Raw genomic sequence first — 22,631 nt, forward strand, 5'->3', positions numbered from 1 at the left:
TAGTGGTGCTTCTACATTTAACTAGGGTTGTAAACTGTGAAAGCATGAGAGTTACACAGGTCTGCTTTTATAAGAAGCAGCCTCAGGTTTGGATTCGTGACCCCTTTGTTGTTAATCAGGAAATTTGTATATCCTTTTTGAGCAGAGTAGGCTGGGAACCCCTTTTACCTCCTCCCATCTTTGAGGAACTCTGGACTTTATGGTCCAAAATAATTTAGGGGTTTGTTTTCATGGGTCAATACCTCCCATGGATTCAGAAGTAGGGAAAATTTTAAAATTTACTTGGGAGGACAGGGTAGGTAATCATGAAAAAAGTTACTGCGCAAGGGTATGTGGCCATATTTAAAATCTCTACCCACTCACTGATTTCAACTTGCACTAGAAGTTTTCTACTTGGCTTCTGGGATTAACTGGCATTGCCATTAGTCACCCCTCTCAGATCAAAAGGCTCAAGTTTGCTTTTTATTGATCATTTCCTTCATTTTGCATATGGTAATCTGAAAGATTGTTACCGAGATATCAGTCATACAATAAAGGAACACTGAAAGAATATGACTAACACAGATATCAGAGTAAAGCAAATGCATAAGATGTACCATCTCAGGTCATCCATTCCGCAAGCATTCTGAGTTGTGGAAAATATTCTAATCCTTCTCAGTATCAAATTCAAACCCTAGATCTCTAATTCCATGAATTAGAGTCCATTAGTCATTTGAACCCATTTTACTACCTTTTTACCACCTTTCATCTTTTACTATATCTCAGACACTATACATTTCATAAATTTGTTACTAGGTATGTAAAAGAGTTCTTCCTGTTTTTTTTTTTTCTCTAAAATTAACCTATCAATCCTTAAGGCTTGTTCTCTTATTATATGTGCTGAGTTGTCATTCTCTCTGTCCACCATTCATACCAATAACGTTTTGGCTGAATAAAATCTCTTAAATGTAGCCCTAGTAGACTAGAAAGTTCTCATCCTTTTAATCTTAGATTGACCTAAATAACAGACCCATTTATGTTGGCTTGAGTATCTGTTAGATGTTATAATTACTCACACACTTACCACTAGTCTTATATTTGCAATTAGTTAATTGGAGGGAATGGGGCTAATTCCCTCAAACTGGGTTGAAGGAAAATGTAGAGCTGTCCTTGAAAATTTTATTATTTTTTTTCCAATAATCAATATTATTGGCACTTGTGCCTACATTTCCTTATAATAACTTTATTGAAATATAATTCATGTACTATACAATTCCCCCTTTTAAGGTATACCATTTAATGATTTTAGCACAAAAGTTTTGAATTTTGATGATGTCTATTTTATCCATTTTTTCTTTTGCCGCTTGTGCTTTTGGTGTTATATCTTAAAAAACTTGCCTAGTCCAAGGTCACCAAGATCTACTCCTAAATTTTCTTCTAATTGTTGCAGACTTTTAGCTCTTACATTTAGGGCTCTGATTTGTCTTGTGTTAATGTTTACACATGGTATAAGAGGTAAGGGTCCAATTTTATTCCTTTGCATGTGGCTATCCAGTTGTTCCAGCACCATTTTGCAAAACCTATTCTTTCCCCCATTGAATTGTCTTGCACCCTAGCCAGAGGTCTTCTGACAATAAACGTTAGGGTTTTTGAACTCTCAATTCTATTCTATTTATCTATGTCTATTCTTATGCCAGTAACACACTGTCTTGAATACTGTAGCTTTGTAGTAAGTTTTGAAATTCAGAAGTGTGAGTTCCCTGGTCCCCTTGAACTTCCACATGAATTTTAACATCAGCTTGTCAATATCTGTGAAAAAGTCAGTTGTGATCTTGATAGGGATTGTCATTGTAACAATTTTTATTTTCTGGTTCATGAACATATAAAGTCTTCCAATTTATTTAGATATTCTTGAATTTCTTTCAATAATGTTTTGTAGTTTTCAAGTATATATTTTGCATCTCTTTAACTTTATTTCTAAATATTTTATTATATTAGATACTGTTGTAAATTGAATTGCTTTCTTAAATTTCATTTTAGATTTTTCACACATACAGTACATGTAAAATATATATCAATAGTACATATATATACTATGTGTAATTAATTTCAATATTCCTTGTAATTGAAATATAACACTATATTTTTGTATATTGAGCCTATTTCCTGAATCATGCAGAATTTTTGATTGACTCTAATATTTTGTTTGGTTCATATGTGTGTTTCTGTGTGTGTTCCTTAGGATATTCAATGAACAAGAATATGTCACCTGCAAATAGTTTTACTCCTCCTTTCCAATGTGGATGACTTTTATTTAATTTTCTTGCCTCAGTTCCCTGGCTAAAACTTTCTGTTGAATAGAAGTGGCAAGAGCAGAAATACTTATCTTGTTCCTGATCTTAGAGGGAAAGCTTTTAATCTTTTACCATTAAGTATGAAGTTATAAAGTTGCTTTCTGCTCCTAGTTGTTGAATGTTTTTATCATGAAGCCATTATGATTCTGTCAAATGCTTTTCTGCAAATATTGAGATTATCATTTAATTTTTCATTTATTGGTATAATTTATTATAACAATTAATTTTCAGATATTACACCAACCTCCCTGGGATAAATGATTTTTGGTCATTACTTATAATCCTTTTTATATATTGCTAGATTTGGTTTGCTAGTATTTTGTTGAGGATATTTGCATATTTATATATTCATAAGGAGATTGATCCACACTTTTTTGTTTCCTTGAGATGTGTTTGTCTATCGGGTTCTAGTATTAGGGTAGTACTGGCTTTATAGAATGAGTTGGGAAATGGTCCCTCTTCTGCTTTTTGTAAGAGTTTATGGAGAGTGGGCATTAATTTTTTTTTTAAGTTTGGTAGAATTTACCAATGAAGCCACCTGGGACTATGCCTCCTTTTTGTAAGTGTCTTCTAGTTTCCTACATTTCCAGGTTTCACTTTTCTCCAGATTTAGATGCATATTTAGTATTAATTATTCAGTGTTATTTAATGCTGCACATGATTTTAACCTGCTAGGTACTTGATGATTTTGATGGTTTTCTAATAATGTATTATTTTGTTGTACATGATACCTTCATACAGTTTTCTATTATTTTATTTTTACATTCACTCAAACATTGTCATTCATGTACTCTAATTTGAATGTCCCTTTGTAATTAAAATCCTTCCACTTTTATTTTTATTTCTCATTGCTTTGCAGACAAACCACTCTTAATTTTATAGATTTATATAACTGTTCCTCCACTTATGAAGGGATATTCTTTGTCACTTTTGCTGCAGCATTTTCTACACTAGGTCAGAAATGTACATGAGAACATGAGCCTAGCATCTCTGGCTGGACCAAGACCTACAACTCCAATGGGTTCTCGAAGTGCCAAATTGTACAGATTACCCAGATGTTTTAATGACTCAGGTTGGGGCAAGTTAACGGTTTGGTGCCATGGTGAATGCAAGACTAGCACATCCTAAGGGTTTCTGCATTCCAATGGAAAACTCAGTGTCTCAAGCATGACCTTGATTTTTATAGAATTTTTTATAGCAAATGCAGCTCTTTTGCATTTATCCTCCAAAGTCTCTAATGTTTCCCTGTCTTTCTGACCCAGTCATCAACCTCCAGATGAATAACACTGATTTCCCCTCTCTGAAGTATTGACACTTCTTTCAATGCAACTAGCAAAAACTCAATTTAAATGAACTTCAACAACAATAACAAACAAAAGTTCATATAAGAAAGTTCAAGGGGTGAATACCCTTATGCATGGCTGAATTTGGAAGTATTGTCATCTTTATTTTTCCTCTTTTCATCTTTCAGTTCTATATTTCTCTCTGTGTTTCATTATCAGTTGGGCTCTTAGAATGAGCACCACCTACAGCTCTAGTTGCAGCTGGCTCTTTTAGTGAAAAGAGAATATCTCTTGCTGGAGATACTGGAGAGAACTCTGATTGTCTCAGCTTGTCCACATGCCCAGTCTTGAACCAATCACTGCACAACTAGGAGTACTCTGATAAGCCAGGTCTGGATATATGCCAATTCCTCTTTTATGTGATGAAGAAAGTGAGGAGTCAGCCTTATCAAAACCACATGGTAATGAGTTTACCATAAGAAAGAGGGATTCTATCACCAGAGGGATTGTGGGTAAGTCAAGAAAAGCGATCTGGGCAGCAAAAATTATAACTACCTCACTCTTTTACATATTGAAACCTACCATCAAGGTGACAGATTCTTCCAACTCTTGCAATCCTGCTAATAAATTAAAATAATGCTGAGTCCTTATCATCTTCAGTGGGCACTATTGATATAACAGCCCAAGAATGAACCACCTAACCCAGATCCATCTAAAATTTACTAACAGCAGAAAAAACAAGGCAGGTGAGGTGGGGGATGGACACCTCCAATCTCTCTTATATCCACAAGAGTTTTCACATCTGTCCTTTATGCTGAGAGCCAAATATTTAGGTTAAGCTAAAGTAATTTCTTATATTATATATTTTTTCTTCCAAAAAATTCTCCATGGTCTAAACTCTCACTTTTTGGCAGATCATCAATGTCAGTTGTACTCTCCACCTGGATCCTTACTGAAGTGTCTTTATGGAATAGAATTTCTAATTGTGCTTTAAGACTTTCTCCAGAGTACTCTGGACTCCCTTGCTTTCACTGCTCCATTTTGATTACATTCTCATCCCTACTCCTGAACTCAGTTTATCTAGTGTCTTATTTCAATTCATAGACTTACCCTCTAAACCTTTACTTCTTTTTTATTATCCATATTCCCCCATTAGATGAACCTTTAGAGCTTCCAAATATTTTTCTCACAAAACTCTCTTTGTTTAGGACTCTATTAATTATAACTTCCCTTTACACTTAGAATAAATAAAGCACTAAATGTTGGTCTGAATAACTGTTGTTTGTTCTATTTTGAAAAGTTCCCAAAAAGTGTATAACACATAAACCAGTGTCACATACAAATAAATTAATGTTAACTTTATATAATGTAACTGCTCTTCCTTTGATTAGATTAGGGGAAGTCAGAGTGAATGTCCTTGGAATATTCTTAAAATACGGGCCTTCGAAGCCAACAGCCTAGAACTCAGATTTATGATGTTGGCATAGAGAAAGATTAAGCTAAGATCATGTAGCAGAATTTCACAAAAATTTCCACTCAATCCCCCAGCTCACATTACAAGATAGGTTTTAAGTAGTGACTGAATTTTCTTTTCAGCAACTTTTTCCACTGAAAAGTTAAAGTTAAATTTGTTTTTATTCTCTGTCACAGCCTCTTAGGTCAGCAATTTTCAGCTGGTGTGACTCAAGAATTTTTAAAGCATGCAATACCTGACTATAGTAGTCCCTTTCTATATAGGTGTTCACTTATCATGGCCTCCCTGTATCGCGGGATTTTAAAAAATATTATATTTAATTATTTATCGCGGATTTTTCGCTATATCACAGGAGTTTGCGGTACTGTATACATATGTTGTTAAAGTTATGTAGGTTTAAGAGTGTAGAATATGTTTAAGAACATAATTAGGGTTTATAAAAATGTGGAAAAGGTTAAGGGAGTGGGAAAGGTTAATAAGGGACTGGGAACAGTTTATAAGTGTATGGGAAGGGTTTATAAAGCCTAAGAATATATATAAATACTGAAATAAATGTAAGGTTCCTACTTCACAGATTTTCACCTATTGCAGGGGTGTCTAGAGCGTAATACCCGTGATAAGTGAGGGAATACTGTACTTAGAGTCATTGGCCTCTTCTCCCTTATATGGTCAAATAAAAAATGACAACAGCCAACACAACAATAGCTGTCCACTGTGAATGAATCAAAATTACACCTTTTTTTTTCCTGTCAGATTGGCAAAAATATATTGTTTGGTGTGCTGCAGAAGTTTAGAAAGTAGTTTAAATGTGCCATGAGGTGAAAATCACTGTCTTAGATCAATATCATGGGGGCTAAACATTGTAAAGTCTTAAAGGTAACACAAAGAATCTTTTAGTAGACATTGGCCAGACCTAGTGGAATTTAATATTTACTGAGTACTCTGTAACTTGCCCTCAATTTCATAGCTAAAAACACATGTATTCAAAATAAAAAGAAAGAAATGCAAACAAATTAAATCTGCTAATTCAAAGAATATTTTTGGAAGAAAATTTCAGAAGAGTTCCTTTTAATGTATGCACATGTAGTTGTAGCTGAAGTTAACATCTAGAGCTGTTTATTTTCCTTAACCACCATTCTTGCTTTCTAAATATTTTTATACTTTTAAAAGACAAGTTTTTAAAAAAATAAAATAATGATGTATGTTTATTTTCATTCAGTATTTGCGGCCAGCTCTTCTTAAAATAAATGAACTGTGTTATCAATTGAGTTTTATGAGGCTTTGTTATATTGAAAAAGGTCACACCTACACCCTGCAAGAATTTAAGGCCACGCAAGTCATACGACTGAAAGAGGTAAGGAATTTTGTTTATAAGTTTCAAGACTTTTTTTTCTATGATTGCCTCTTTGTTAACACTAATTATACATATCAATATCTAGGTGACAGAGTGCCTAGAAGAATTTCGAAATGAGGCAAAAGATGTGATCAGGAAGGCTTGTCGCATTGCTCTGAGAGCTGCAGGATTTGTTTCTGATGACTGTGCACAAGATGGTAGGAAGGGGGAAGAGCTTGAACAGATAAGAAGTGCTGACTTTCTAAAATATTAATTCTTTTTTATTCTATTTTTCTTGAGTTTAAATAATGATCCTATTTTTTCAATTCATCTAGACTTGCTCAATAGATTATAAATTCAATGTATGGTATATTGTAGAGGGGGAAAAACAGTAAATAGTGCACTTTCCTTGCATTACCCCTGCTTGTGTATAGTATTTCTAAACTGGGTACAGAACCTTTGTTTCACAAGAATTTCATAGTCAACTCAGAACCTATGTTCTTAAAGGTATGTCTAACCTACTAGTACAGACAATAGGTTTGTTAAAATTAAGGAACTGAATGATCTCAGGATTGGCCCCAGCTGGCATGTACTCTAAAGAATAACTAAAATGCAGTTGGAAAAAGAGGGTAAAGGTGTTCCTGGAAAAGAGATGGCATGGTACACAGATCAAATCCTGTTAAAGAGAATGTTGATAAACTGTCTACATCTTTTATTGAGTTGAAATTCTTTGATGTGAAATTCTTTTGGATAACTAGACTATTTTCTGGAGTTTGAATTATCTCATGTACCAAAGCATTTTGGTGGGTTTTTTTTTGTTTGTTTGTTTTTTAATTTTGCTTGCCTTTTAATTCATAGTGGTTATATGTAATTTTTACACAAGAATTCTTTAAAATTTTTGTTTTTATTTTTTTTATTACAGTTGTTCCCCTTTTTCCCCAAACTCCCCACACACACCCTGCTCACCCCTTCACCCACAGTCAATCCCCACCCCGTTGTCCATGTCCATGGGTCATATATACTAGTTCCTTGACTAGACCCTTTCCCTTCTTTACTGGCTTCTCCTCCTCCCCCCTCCCTGCTCCCCCCGTTCACTGTCAGTCTGCTCCTTGTTTACATGCCTCTGGTTCTATTTTGCTCATTTGTTTGTTTTGTTCATTAATTTCCTGTATTAGGTGATATCATATGGTATTTGTCTTTTGCTGCCTGGACAAGAATTCTTATTGTTGTATCTTCTGCTGTTCTTAGATCATTATAAAGTGCCAGACAGTGGAGGTCTCACTGAGTTGCCTACTTACGCAGACTCTGAGAAAATGACATACACAGAACAGGCCAGCAAAAGGCATCATTGCATGAGGCTGACATGGTAAATGATCATTCTTTCTTTCAAGAAAAAATACAACATCTGTCATTCTCAAGTTTCCTTAAAAGTTAAAGCCTTTATTACAGGATTCAGTAGAAGTGCTGAGGGATTTAGAGGATATGGTAACTTGAACGCATGCCCCAGAAACCTGCCACTCAACTACCCTCCAGCAAAGCAGACCCTGGGAACGCTAAGCTGGTAGAGAGAGTAGAGGGCATGTCCAAGGCCAAGAGCTCCTCTTTGATCTCCAAGGCTTTGTTTCTCACTAGCCCAGCATGGAGTGTGGAGCTAGCTACGGTAATAACTCAGGCACAGAGAGATTTGTACATAGCTGCTTTGCCACCTAAAGTTTCACCCTTTTCATAAGGAAGGTTTTGCAACAAGGAGACCAGGGAGGAAAGTTTCCCTTCCAGGGCCTCACCAGGGGACTCTCATTAGGGTTAGCTCTGCCATTACTTACCTACCCAGATCTCAACATTGTTCCAGAGTTTGGATTTCACATCATACTAAAACTTGATTACTATGAATAACTCTTGCAGACAGGCACCAAGCATTTTCTGAACTGTATGTGGCACTATAAAACACTGATTATTGTTACTCAGCGCTCACTAATTTAGTCCAACTTTTACAGCTGTCTATTTAATAAATCTTAAATAGTTTCTATATGAGATGATATGACAATGTTATCTGTGTCACAACAGAAGTCAGTGAAGCAGTTCTGAGGCCACCATCATAGGCTCCCAGGCACTAGAGACCCCTTGAGCTCCATTTAAGCAGAATAAAAAGTTACTCTAAATACCTTACTGACTCAGTCTACATTCTAAGCACTCAAGTAAGGAAACAAAATTTGCATCTTTGGGTTAGCAATTGTCATCAAATGACATTTATCCAATAGCAAAGATTTCACACATTCACTTTTAGAATTTAAGTTATAGGTGTTGTAGATTTACTGATTTCTCCTCTAAAGCATTAAAAAAAAATCTTATGGCTCTTTTTGGCTAGATGAACTAGGTGCTTTTTCCATAAAAATTGTATTGCTCTTCATATCCCATTGAATAGTTAGAACACCTACCTCAATTGGTGCTTCATAGAAGAATATATTTGTGTTTTAAAATGAAGACTGCCCAAGAACAACTCTTCTGGATAATAAATCTCTCATATTGTAATATAAGTGTAAATTAAAAGAAAAATTATATTTTTAAATTTAAATACTTGCTTTAGAGTTACTTTAAAAATATGTAGTTAATATAGAAAACTGACGCTGTTTTTTTCTTTTCAAGCTTTATTCGACTAAATGATTATCTAATTGAGAGCACAATGCACGTCCTAACAGTAAATTCCATTAAGTCTCTTTTGAATTATCTCACCGACAAGCTAAAACGAACACCTTCAGCAGATGTCATTCAGAAATGGATTACTGAGAAGCCTGAAGTCATTGATAAGAAGGTATACCCAGACAAAATTAATTGGTCAGCATTTACTGAGTGCTTACTATGCACTATGGATTATGGTATTTTCCTGTATACTACGAAAATGGTAGAAATGCTTTGAGGATTTCATAGTATAATCAAAACCTACCATATACATATGAAATGGCAGGATGAAAATCAGCATATCAGCAAATGTCTAATAGAGAGCATCTGCTGTGCTAAATGTTGCTGTTTCATAAGCATTTACTAAAAGTTATTCATGTGCTCATTCAACAAATATTTCTTAAGTACCTACTGTGTACCAGTCCCTGGACTGAGTGTTGGGTATACAGTGATGAAAAACTTAGACAGAATCCTTGCCCCCAGGAAACTTATAGTTTGGGCATCATCATGGGCATGAGCTGGCACAGAAGGAGGCAAGGTGGTATAAAGGAAAGAAATAAGCAATGGTTTAGAAGTGAGAAACACATCATGGAAGCATACCTGTGTGCTTAGTGGATAACCTCTTAGGAGGAAGTTGATCTTAGAGACAGAGTAATTTGAGATGTTCAAGATGAAGTAGTACAAATTTGACTGTGAATTCTGGCATAGTTAAGAGAGAAATCATATTATCCCATGTCCATGTTTCCCAATAAGCTTTCCCCAACTCCATCCCGCTGCCAGATACCTAAAAACATCACAAAACATGCTGACCTGGTTTCATCAAGCTTCTTACTTCCAGTTCTCAGCTTCCTCCCCAGGAGACCCAACAGTGCAGTTTCAAGGACTGATGCTCTTGGCTATAGTTTCCCTTTCTCTCCAAAAGTTGAATGTTAGTTGCATACTCCTTTTCATTACTTCTTCTGCACCCCTATTTGCAACTCCTCCTTTTTCTAAATACTATTACATTTTAAAAGTAATATTCTTTAGTTCAGAAAATTTGAAAAGCACAGAAATATACACACACAAAAAAATCCTTTGCTATTCAAAGATAACTATTTCCGAGGGGAAAAGAGGTATCATGCTTTACTTACTGCTGTATTACCCGCTTTTTCCACTTAACAATGTTGTGTGAAAAATTTCCCAAGTCAATATGTATTTTTCATATGATATCCTCACCTAGAAATGTACTATATATGTCTTATAAGTATTAGTAAATAATCTTCTATTATTGATCACTTTCTCACTACAAATAATGCTGCTAAGAACATCCTTTTCTATTCATGTTTCACACATCTCTGATTTTGCCCCTTAGAAGAAATTCCTAGCTGTGTAATTGTTGGCTCAAAAATATGCTCACTTGTTATGTTTTGTGTCAGTTTACAACCTTCCTAGCAATGTTTGGAAATGAGCATTTATCCACATGCACACTAGACAACATCGTGGGTTTTTTGTTTTTTTTTTTTTTCATTTTTGTTAATTTGATGGATGTAAAGTAGTATATATCACTGCTTTTAAATGTTATATTTCTTTCATTGCTGCCCCAGTGCAAGGATCAGAGCCTATGTGTGATGATCAGAAAGACCTGGATCTTCCACTTACTAAGCAACGTGACCTCCTCCAGATTCTGTTTTTTCATGGGAGTACCAATGATACCTGCTGCATGTTGTTGGTGCAGGATTTACATGAATACTTAGCACTCCCTGACACATAGTAAATACTCAGTAAATGTTGTTACTGAATAAACTATCTTCAGGAAGAGGAGAAGGATGAAATTTATTGATCATTTGTATATTCCTTTTAAGAAATGTCATGTTATGCCCTGTGCCCATTTTTCTATTTAAGTACATCACTATTTATGTATTAATTATTATAATATTAGTATATATTTCTATTGAGTATATCAAGTATATTTCTATTTAAATATTACTCACCTTCTAGCTGCTATATACATTACTGGCATATTTTTTTTCAGTTTCTTGTTTGCCTTTCCATTTTGTTGACAGTATATTTTCAAGGAGAGAGTTTTACATTGTTGTGTAGTTTTCAATATCTGCTTTTATTTTCTAATTTTTGTGGTAATATTCTTTTAAATAAATGGCAACATTATATAATCAGCTGACTGTATAAACTTAAGTTTGCATGCCTCTCATAATAGAGAAGTTTTCTATTTTATGCCTTGGTACTCATATCTTTACAACACTGGAAATGTATTCATTTCAGGGGGGCCCTGTGATGGAAAAGCAGGAAGAAGATGAATCTCTCATCCCCATGTTTCTCACAGAACTGATTTTGACAGTGCAGTCACTACTCTTTGAGCCTTCTTTGGAAGACTTTCTGGTGTGTATTTCTTCATACAACATCATCTAAAAGTTTAGCTTTTTTTTTTTTAACTTGAGACAGATTAGAGGATTAGTAGGAATACCATCTGGATAACATATTCTATACACAATTTAGAATTCATTATAAGCATCTCTCAATAAAAGTTCAAGAAATCACTCTTTTGTAAGTACCATTTTTGAAATCTTTTTAAGTATGCTGCATCTGAGAAAATGTTTAGTTATCTATTGCTGTGTAATAAGTTACCGCAAATATAGCATCTTAAAAAAACAAGCATTTATTATCTCATAGTTTCTGTGCTCAAGAGTATGGGCACTGCCTAGCTCACCCTCTGCCTCAGGACCTCTCCAGGCTGCCATTCTGGCATTGACTGCAATGAGGTCTCCTCAGAGGCTTCACTGGAAAAAGGCCCACTTCCACATTCCCTCAAGTGGCTAGAAAAATTCATCTCTATACAGCTGTAGGACTGAAGTCCCTCTTTTCTTGAGGGATGTCCACTGGGGACCACCTTAGATCCTAGAAATGACCTATATAGTTCCTTGCCATGTGTCAAACTCTGTAAGCAGTTTACAGCATGCATCTTTGTTTCTTCAAGACCAGCTGGAGAATCTCCTTCAGGAAGGGCCCAGTCCCTCTTTTATGGCCTTTCACTTCATTCATTCGGATCTACCCAGCATAATCATGCTTTGATGAACTCATGGTAAAATGAATTGGGATCTTAATTATATCTGCAAAATCCCTTTAAGTTTCCATATAATGTAACCTAATCATGGGAGTGGCAGCCCACACAGGGCATATACACCAGAGAGAGGGAACCATGCGAGCCAATTTAGAACTCCTTCTTCCACATTTGTACATGCACAGATTGCTAAGCCAATCAGAGTCTATAGTTTCTGATATTAGCTGGTATACTGTTGTACAAAAACACTAGTAATCAGGCTCTCTAGATTCTAATCTTCACTTTACAATTAATAAGCTCTTTGACTTTGGGAATCACTTACTTCTCTGTTTATGCATCTGTAAGATGAGAAGGCAGATGGGTTTTAAGGTTTCTTCCAACACCAGCAGCCTATGATTCTGTAATTTATCAAATGGGCCATTTTAGAATATTTACAAGAACAAATGGACTGCTAATGGTCCCTGTGGTTGGACCCTTGCTCAGGAACTGCCACACAGAGAGGCACTGGGCTCTCATGTTACTCTCTGGCTAAAAGATTCATGTTCTCATGGGAAGCAGATGCCCTTGTGCAGCAGATGACACAAGAAGGCTCTCTCCAACCACAGCTGGCTCTTCTCCTTTAGCCTCAGGTGACAGGCCTTGAAAAATCATAATACTCCCTATTTCCTTTTTTTTTTTAATTTAAGAAATATACTCTTTATTTCTCTTTGGCCCACATGGGCATTTTTAATTCCCACACATGAAGTTGTGGGTCATGCTCTGGACATAATCACCACGTTCCCAATGTTCACACCACACATATGACTTTACTTCATGTAACCCAAAATTAGTCAATAACAATGTAAACAGGACTAGCACACATGAATTTTCTAATATTTTTTACTGTTATTTTGATCATTAGTCATAACATGCATTCCCATCTAATTTTCCAAACAAACATACACATATAGAGCTTAGTCTAAAGGAAAATTATATTCCTAAGTCTTGACATCTTACATTGTTCTTGCTTGAATTACCTAGGGCTTCCTATTGTTCAATTCTTCCTATTTTCCAATATTTTTCAATTCTTCTCTTTCTTATTGTGTTTGACTATTTATTGCTTCCACCTCTGGAAATAAGACTCCCAGCTTGGTGTAATTTCTCTTGGTTTTACTCATGTACCAACTTTTTTTCCCTTTTGGTACTCTTTCTTGGAGCCTCTTTTTTGTCTGACTTTTGACTGTCCTGTGCTGAAGGGCTCCCTCCTCCTCACATGCTGCATACTCTTCATGTGGGTGCTTGTCTGTGCCCATTGTTCTAACTACCACTTCTAGAACGGAGATATATAAATATATATCCAGCCGTACTTTTCTTCCAGAGTCAGGTATGGAAATCTCCACAATTAACTCCAATGCACCAAAATGAATTAACTTACAACTTCTTTCAAAATATGCTCCTCCTTTCATGTCTCCTTCTTTTGTAATATATATTTTATTTATTTATTTTTAGAGAAAGGGGAAAGGAGGGAGAAAGAGAGAAGCATCAATGGGTTGCCTCTTGTACACTCCCAACTGGGAACCTGGTCCACAACCCAGGCATGTGCCCTGACTGGGAATCAAACCAGCATCCTTTTGGTTCACAGGACAGCACTCAACCCACTGAGCAGCCAGGGCCCATGTCTTCCTCTTAATGAAAGGCATTACCCAGATGCTCAAGGCAGCAATTAGGAGTCATCCTAGTTTCTCTCTTACCTCTGAAAATCAGCTCAGTGAGTCCTGTGTGTTGATCCTTACTTGCACCTCCTCTCGGTGGAACCTCATCATCTTTCACCTGGCCTGCCATCATAGTCTGTCTGAGCTACCTGCCTCTTCTCCTTTGCATTTTCTACATTGCAGACAGCAAGATTATTTCATAGGCAAATTTGATCATGTCACCTCAAATTAAAATTTCTCCATTGCTTATGGTAGTATTTTTCAAAGGATGCTCTGTGAGACGTTGATAGGCATTCTAGGAGAAAGCAAGTTGTGATATGCATTGCATATTTAAAAATGAAAAGTCTTGTTTAGCAGATTCAGAGAAAATTCTGTTTAACTTCGTTTAACCCAAGGTTTTTCTTCCCAAATTTATTTGATATCACAATCCTTTTATCCTTCAAGTTGTCCTTCATCACAATCTGGGGAGTGCTGGCCAGAGGGAACCAGCTGCATCGTGTCCTGTTTCTCCACACTTGGCACTTTTACTTCAGCACCTAAATGACTTAAGGCACCCAAACCTGCCAGCCCCATCGCACCTCTCACACGCAGTGACGTATGAGGATTGTACTCCTGTCTTACACATTTGACAAGCCCCAGCTCATTTGGATTTATTCCAAGAAGTACCTTTTCTTTAACTCATTTTCTCTAATTCAATTTTGTATTCATTATAAATTAATGCTATTGAAGTGAATTTGACAAACACAAAAAAAGATTATTAAAATCATCTACAATTCCATGTGCCAGAAAGGTAACATTTTTATATTTTTTCCAATTTTGTTTAACTGATATACCAACACATGTACCTTACCATAAGATTGTATATATACCTTTTAAAAGTGGGATATTACATATCAGTTTTATCCTGTGCTCGCTCTCTCTCTCTCTCTCTCTCTCTCTCTCTCTCTCTCTCTCTCTCTCCCTCTCTTAACATTTATCATAAGTTTTTCCCATGTCATTAATTAATCTTTGGAGACACCATGTTGAAGCACTGCCTACTTTTTCATTGTATAAAGTTATTACAACTTAACCATACTCCAATTTTTGAACACTTAGGTTATTTCTCTAGTAGGTCTTTAATATAAGTAATGCTGCAGTAAGTGTCATTGCACATGAATCTTTATTTACATATCTATATTTTTCTCTTAGAATAGATTTCTAGAATGAAAATTACTGCTCAAGGAATATAAACTTTTAACCCACTGTTTAAACTTTCTCTGATTATATTAAGCATAGTTTGACCTGCCTTCCCTTATGAACTTTCTATGTTCTGTTCATACTTCAGATACAGAACTCATCATAAAGTGATATAATTTTCTTCCACTTCTCTCTCTCATTTTTTCATGTTATTTTATTTTATTTCTAAATTTATTATGCTATTACAGATGTCCCATTTTCCCCCTTGCTACCCTGTACCCAGCCCCACCTCCCACTTTCATAGTCAATCCCCATACCCTCTTATAGCTGTCAGTCTGTTCCATAATTCCATGCCTCTGGTTCTATTTTGCTCATTAGTTTACTTTGTTCATTAGATTCCTCTTATAAGGGAGGTTATATGATATTTGTATTTTACCAACTAACTTATTTCACTTAGCACAATAGTCTCCAATTCCATCCATGCTGTAGCAAAAGGCAGAAATCCCTTCTTTTTAAGGCTATGTAGTATTCCATGTGTAAACATGCCACAGTTTTTTGATCCACTCATTTACTGATGGGCACTTAGGCTGTTTCTAAATCTTGACTATTATAAATAGTGCTGCTATGAACATAGGGTTACATAAATTCTTTGGAATTGGTGTTTCGGGGATCATAAGGTATATTCCCAGCAGTAGAATTGCTAGGTCAAAAGGCAGTTCCATTTTTAATTTTTTGAGGAAACTCCATACCGTTTTCCACAGTGGCGGTTTGCATTCCCACCAACAGTGCACTAGGGTTCCCTTTTCTCTGCATCCTCGCCAAGCATTTGTCGTTTGTCGATTTGTTGATGATGGCCATTTTGGCAAGTATGAGCTGATATTTCATTGTGGTTTTAATTTGCATATCTCTCATGGCTAGTGATGTTGGGCATCTTTCCATATGTCTATGGGCCATCTGTATGTCTTTCTTGGTGAAGTGCCTATTCAGGTCCTTTGCCCATTTTTTAACTGGACTCTTTGTCTTCTTGGTGTTGAGTTGTATCTGTTCTTTATATATTTTAGAGATTAAGCTCTTGTCTGATGCATAGCTGGAAAATATGTTCTCTTTTACAATTGGTTCCCTTTTCATTTTGCTGGTGTTTTCTTTAGCTGTACAGAAGCTTTTTAATTTGATGTAGTCCAATTTGTTTATTTTTTCCTTTATATCCCTTGCCTTAGTAGATAGATTGGCAAAAATATTGCTACATGAGATATCTGAAATTCTACTGCCTATGTTTTCCACTAGGATTTTAATGGTATCTTGACTTATATTTAAGTCTTTTAACATTTTGACTTTATTCTTGTGTGTAGTGTAAGTTGGTAGTCTAGTTTCATTTTTTTTTTTTACATGTACCAATCCAGTTCTTTCAACACCATTTATTGAAGAAACTGTCTTTATTCCATTGTGTGTTCATGACCCTTGTCAAATATTAATTGACCGTAAAGACATGGGTATATTTCTGGGCTTTCTATTCTGTTCCATTGATCTATGTGTCTCTTTGTATATCAGTACCAGACTGTTTTTTGCCCTGGCTGGTATAGCTCAGTGGATTGAGCGTCGGCCTGCGAGCTAAGTGTCGCTGGTTCGATCTTCCAGTCAGGGCACATCAGAGAAGGAAAACTCTGACTCCAAAAAACCTCCGCTGCCTTGCGGCATCCTCTTCAGGGGAAAGGCTAAGGGAGTAAACCCCGACAGAAAATCCGGAGCCGGAGTCCCTAAGGCGGTTTGACGTTGTAGTCAACACTGACAACTCCTGCGGCGCACCTGAACCCAAGCTGTATCGACTCCGTCTTTCCCTTGGACCCTTCAGCTGCGAAGAGAGGGGGGGTCTGCTGCATGGGCAACAGCAGACCCTCCATATCACCCTGCCCAGGCTCTGTAGCTTCAGCGTCATCGCAAGATGTCGATTCAACACGGGAGGAGACAGATACCATGTCACTCCCGAGTTGGACTGCACAGCCATTCTCGGCGGTGCAGATAGACTCTTAAGAAGCTACACCATCGTCTCTCGAGACGGACGGCTGCCGACGACGACGACCAGACTGTTTTGATTATAGAGGACTGGTAGTATAGTTTGATACTAGGTATTGTGTGTGATTCCTCCAATTTTATTCTTCTTTCTCAAGATTACTGAGGCTATTCAGGGTCTTTTTTGGTTTCGTATAACATTTTGGAATATTTGTTCTAGATCTGTGAAGTATGCCATTGATATTTTACTGGGAATTGCATTGCATCTATAGATTGCTTTGGGTAGTATGGATATTTTAATTATGTTAATTCTTCCAATCCATTAACAAGGTATATGCTTCCATTTATTTGTATCTTCCTCAATATCCTTCTTCAGTGTTTTCTAGTTTTCTGATATAGTACAGGTCTTTTACCTCCCTGGTTAAATTTATTCCTAGGTACTTTATATTTTTTTGTTATTGCTATAGTAAATGAAATTTTTTCTAGTTTCTCTTCCTGATTGTTCACTGTTGGTGTATAAAAATGTTATTGATTTCTGAATACTGACCTTGTATCTCACTACTTTGTGTAATTCACTTACTATGTGGATAAGTTTTTTTGGTGGAGCCTATAGGGTTTTTTATGTACACTATCATGTCATCTGCAGATAACGACAGTTTTACTTCCTCCTTTCCAATCTGGATGCCTTTTATTTTTGTCTGATCACTGTGGCTAGGACTTCCAGTACTATGTTAAATAAGGGTGGTAAAAGCCTACCTCCTTGTCTGGTTTGTTATCTTAAGGGAATCACTTTTAGTTTTTGCACAATCACTATGATGTTGGCAGTAGGTTTTTCGTATATGGCCTTTATCATGTTGAGGTATGCCGCCTCTACTTCCACTTTACTGAATGTTTTTATCATACATAGGTGCTGGATTTTATCATATGCTTTTACTGCATCTGTTAATATGATCCTCTGATATTTGTCTTTCATTTTGTTTATGTGAGGTATCACATTTACTGATTTGAGAATATTGTACCATCCTTGTATCCCTAGAATAAATCTCACTTGATGATGGTGTATGATCTTTTCAATGCATTGCTGGATCTGGTTTGCTAGTATTTTGTTGAGGATTTTAGCATCTGTGTTCATCAGCGATATTGGCCTGTAATTTTCTTTCTTTGTTGTGTCTTTACCTGGTTTTGGGATTGGGATAATACTGGCCTTGTAAAAAGAGTTTGGGAGTCTTCCCTCTTCATGAACTTTTTTGAATAGTTTGAGAAGGATAGGTATTGGTTCTTCTTTGAATGTTTGGTAAAACTTGTCTGTGAAGCCATCTGGTACAAGGCTTCTGTGTGCCAAGAGTTTTTTGATTCTACTTCAATTTTGCTAGTTGTTATCAGTGTATTCAGGTTTTATGCTCCTTCTTGATTCAGTTCTGAAAGATTGTATGTTTCTAGAAATTTATCTATTTTGCCCGGTTGTCTTGGCATATAGTTGTTCATAGTAATTTCTTACAATCCTTTGTATTTCTGTGGTATCATTTGTTACTTCTCTTCTTTCATTTCTGATTTTATTTATTTGGGTCCTCTCTCTTTTTCTTGGTGAGTCTAGTTAAATGTTTATCAATTTTGTTTATCTTTTCAAAGGACCTGGATTTATTGATCTTTTGAATTGATCTTTTTAGTCACTATGTCATTTAATTCTACTCTGATTATTTCCTTTCTTCTACTTACTCTGGCTGGGCTTTGTTTGCTGTTATTCCTCTAGTTCTTTTAGATGTAAGATTAGGTTGTTTATCTGAGATTTTTCTGTCTTCTTTAGGTAGGCTTGTAGTTCTATGAATTTCCCTCTCAGGACTGCCTTCACTGTTTTAGATTGTTGTGTGTTCATTTTCATTTGTTTCCAGTTACTCTTTGATTTCTTCCTTGATCTCATTGTTAACCCATTCATTATTTAATAACATGCTATTCAGTCTCCATGTATTTGAATGTTTTTGAGGTTTTTATCCCTTGAAGTTGGTTTCTAGTTTCAAGCCATTGTGATCCAAGAAGATGCTTGATATGATTTCAATTTTCTTGAATTTGTTAAGGCTTTTTTTGTGTGTGTACTATCATGTGGTCTGTCTTTGAAAATGATTCATGTGCATTTGAGAAGAATGTATATTTTGCTTCTTTGGGGTGAAATGTTCTATAAATATCAATTAAATCCATTTGATCTAGGGTGTCTTTCAATGCTGCAATATCCTTTTAGATTTTTTGTTTCAAAGGTCTATCTATTGTTGGCAGTGTGGTGTTAAAATAACTGTATTGCTGTCTATCTCACATATAGTCCTCCAAAATTTTCTTTATATATTTAGGTGCTTCTATATTGGGTGTATATGTGTTTATAAGAGTTATATCCTCTTCTTTGTCTCTTGTTATGGCCTTTGTTTTGAAGTCTTTGATATAAGTATTGCTACCTCAGCATTTTTTTTTCATGTCCATTTGCATAGAGTATTTTTTCAATCTCTTCACTTTCAGTCTGTGTATATCTTTTGTTCTGAGGTAGGTCTCCTGCAGACAACATATATGAAGGTCATATTTTCTTATCCATTCAGCTATCCTATGTCTTTTGATTGGAGCATGTAATCCATTTACATTTAAGGTTATTATAGGTAAGTACTTATTCATTGCATTTTTCCCTTTGTACCTGTGTTCCTCTCTCTCCCTTTCTCTCTCTCTCTCTTTTTCTTTTTCATCCTTTTCTTTATCTCCTCCAGCTCCTCTTCATCCTTTTCCTCCTCTTCTTCTTCCTCCTCCTTTTTCTTCTTCTTAAAGCAGTCCCTTTAGCATCTCTTGCAATGCTAGTTTGATGAAGATGTACTCTTCTAGTCATTTTTTTTTTTTTTTTTGGTCTGGGAAGCTTTTTATTTCACCCTCCATTTTAAATAAAAGCCTTGCTGGATAGAGTAGTCTTGTTGCAGGTCCTTGCTTTTCATTACTTGGAATATTTGGTACCAGTCCCTTCTGGCTTTTAGTATTTCTGTTGAGAAATCAGCTGATAACCTTATCAGAGTTCCCTCGTATGTTACTAGCTTTTTCTCCTTTGCTGCCTTTAAGGTCCTAACTTGGTCTTTGTATTTTGCTATTTTAATAGTGATGTGTCCTGGAGTGGACTTCTTTGGGTTTGTCTTGATTGGGACCCTCTGTGCTTCCTGAACTTGCATGCTTTTCTCCCTCACCGAGTTAGGGAAGTTTTCTGTTATTATTTTTCAAACAGATTTCCTATCCCTTGCTCTTTTTCTTCTTCTGGTGTCCCTATGATGCTAATATTGTTATATTTCATGTTGTCCCAATGCCCCCTTAAACTGTCCTTGTTCTTTTTCAATCTGTTTTGTTTTCTGCTCTGACTGGGTGTTTTTTCTACCTTGTCTTCCAATTCACTGATTTGATCCTCTGTTTTGTCTAGCTTGCTTTTAATTTCTTCTAATGAGCTCTTCATTTCAGATATTGCTTCTTCATTTCCAACTGGTTCTTATTCAAGGTTTCTATGTCCTTTTTCATGCTGATGTTGTTTCTACTAAGTTCCTTGTAGTTCTCACTAAGTTCCTCGATCATCCTTATAACCAGTATTTTGAACTCTATGTCTAATAAATTGCTTGCCTCAATTTCATTTAACTCTTTTTCTGGATATTTCTCTTTTTATTTTATTTGGAGGTTGTCTCCCCATTTTAGTTCTGTCTTTGTGTTTGTTTCTATGTATTAGATTGATCTGCTTTGACTCTCTGTCTTCTGGTGTGACCTTATGTGTTAAGAGTCCTGTAGGACCCAGTGGTGCAGACTCCTTGATCTCTTGATCTGGATGCTCTAGAAATGTCCTTTGTGTGGGTTTTATGAACTCTCCTGTTGTATTTGGGTCCTTATTGTTTGGTGATGTCCACATCTGGCCCTCAGCAGCCTTTTTGATGCTACAAGCAATTCAGTTTGTGGCTGGTTTCTCCAGGCTTGGCTACTCCTAGGGTAGGTCAAGCTGTTCTGCAAAGCTGGCTTTTATCAGCACTGGGTCCAGTGATGTGTCAGTAAGTATCCTAAGTTTCTGAAGGATCCACTTCTGCCTTGAGAGGGCTTCTAGTGGTGGGTTGAACCCCCAGTTGGAGCACATATAGGAGGCAACTGATCGATGCTTCTCTCTGACACCAACACTTCTCTCTCACTCTCTCAAATCAATAGAATATATCCTGTATACATCATCTTCTTTCAAGTCTCATATCATCCTGATAGGGTTCAAGAAGGGAAGGAGAAGTCCAGCAGCAAAACTATAACATGGGATGATGACAGGGCACTTGCACTTCTCCCTCCAGTGAGTCTCAGCCTCAGATTCCTGCTGCTGGGCTCCTGCCATGGCCTCCACAGCCAGTGCTGCCCCAGCTGCCTCTCTTCTCCCTCATTGCTCCTGGCTCCTCGGTCGTTCCACAGCCTCCTCAGTCAGACTCTGTCCAGCTCACAGTTCCAGTGGTGCCCAGGGCCAGGGAGGTGATAGCCCCCTCCCTGGCAAATACGATAGTCCCTAAACCCCAGCTCCTAGCAGCAAGGCATGCAACCAGGCATGGCACAGAGTGTGCAGCAGTGAGGCTGGGCACTGAGGTGTGGCCACTCTGGCAGCTTCTTCCCAAGGAGGATTTTGTAAATTTCACAAAATGGCAGTGGCCAGCATTTTAAATGTGCATGAAGCCAAGCATCTTTGATGCTTTTTATTCTCTTCTCTCTCAATTAGAAAATATATTTCCTAAAGACAGGGGCTGTGTCTTCTGATTGCTCATATACTTAGGATCAGCACAACTTATGACATAGTGAAATGAGTTATTCTAATTTATTTCAGCATTCCAAAACATTCAAAAAATTAATAAGTATAACCATATGTGTGTTTAACTTCATATTTATTCTTTTTTAACAGGATGGTATTTCAGGTGCCATTAATCAGTTTCAAAACACTGTATTATCAGTTCCTACTCTCGTGCCTGATACATATTTTGATGCTTTCACCAGCCCTTACATTAACAACAAACTTGAAGAAAAAACTTGTGGATTTGGTCCAAGCTTATTGGCAGTATTTGATGATGATAAACATTTTCACACAATCATCTTTCAAATAAAGGTATATTCACTTTTACTGAAACTAATATTTAAGAAATTCATTAGTGTATTTTCTTCCTTTCTTATCTTTAATTGAATGCTACTTAATGTCTAAATGGTAAAGTGTTTTTTTATTTTTTTAAATTCCTGGTAAATCAGAACACTGAAAACAGGAAAGGGAATTAAAAGTGCAAGATATTTGAGATGGCATCATTTCTGGGGTAGAAAATAAGATTGAAAAGGAAGAAGAAGCGTTACGTGAACATTAGGTGATGCAGGGGCAGTGAAGCAACTGGTGAAAATGTAAGGTCTGGCAAGACAAAGAAGAACCAACTGTTCCCACCATAAAAGAAAATAATAATAATAAAATAAAATATTCACGTTGATTCATTGACAGAACATAATACCTTTGAACTATAAATTTTGTAAATCACTTTAAACCCATGAGCTGATGAAAGTAAAATATATTGAATTCATATAAAGTTACTATAAGGTAAAAACAGAAATTG

At 36.3% G+C, this 22,631-nt stretch overlaps 1 protein-coding gene across 1 annotated transcript in view; it reads left to right on the plus strand.

The window, feature by feature from the left end:
* The window catches only part of DNAH6 (dynein axonemal heavy chain 6), a 328,739-nt gene that overhangs the window by 49,383 nt on the left and 256,725 nt on the right, over nucleotides 1-22,631 (plus strand). The window contains exons 6-11 of the mRNA XM_090281614.1: nucleotides 6,310-6,444; nucleotides 6,530-6,641; nucleotides 7,672-7,789; nucleotides 9,067-9,232; nucleotides 11,359-11,475; nucleotides 21,944-22,144. Of these exons, the coding sequence (XP_090137740.1) occupies nucleotides 6,310-6,444; nucleotides 6,530-6,641; nucleotides 7,672-7,789; nucleotides 9,067-9,232; nucleotides 11,359-11,475; nucleotides 21,944-22,144 (849 nt within the window). The remainder of the gene's footprint in view (nucleotides 1-6,309; nucleotides 6,445-6,529; nucleotides 6,642-7,671; nucleotides 7,790-9,066; nucleotides 9,233-11,358; nucleotides 11,476-21,943; nucleotides 22,145-22,631) is intronic.

Source organism: Furipterus horrens, unplaced genomic scaffold (genome assembly GCF_987537825.1).
Source record: "Furipterus horrens unplaced genomic scaffold, mFurHor1.1.pri manual_scaffold_6, whole genome shotgun sequence".
In the NCBI taxonomy this organism is placed as follows: Eukaryota; Metazoa; Chordata; class Mammalia; order Chiroptera; family Furipteridae; genus Furipterus; species Furipterus horrens.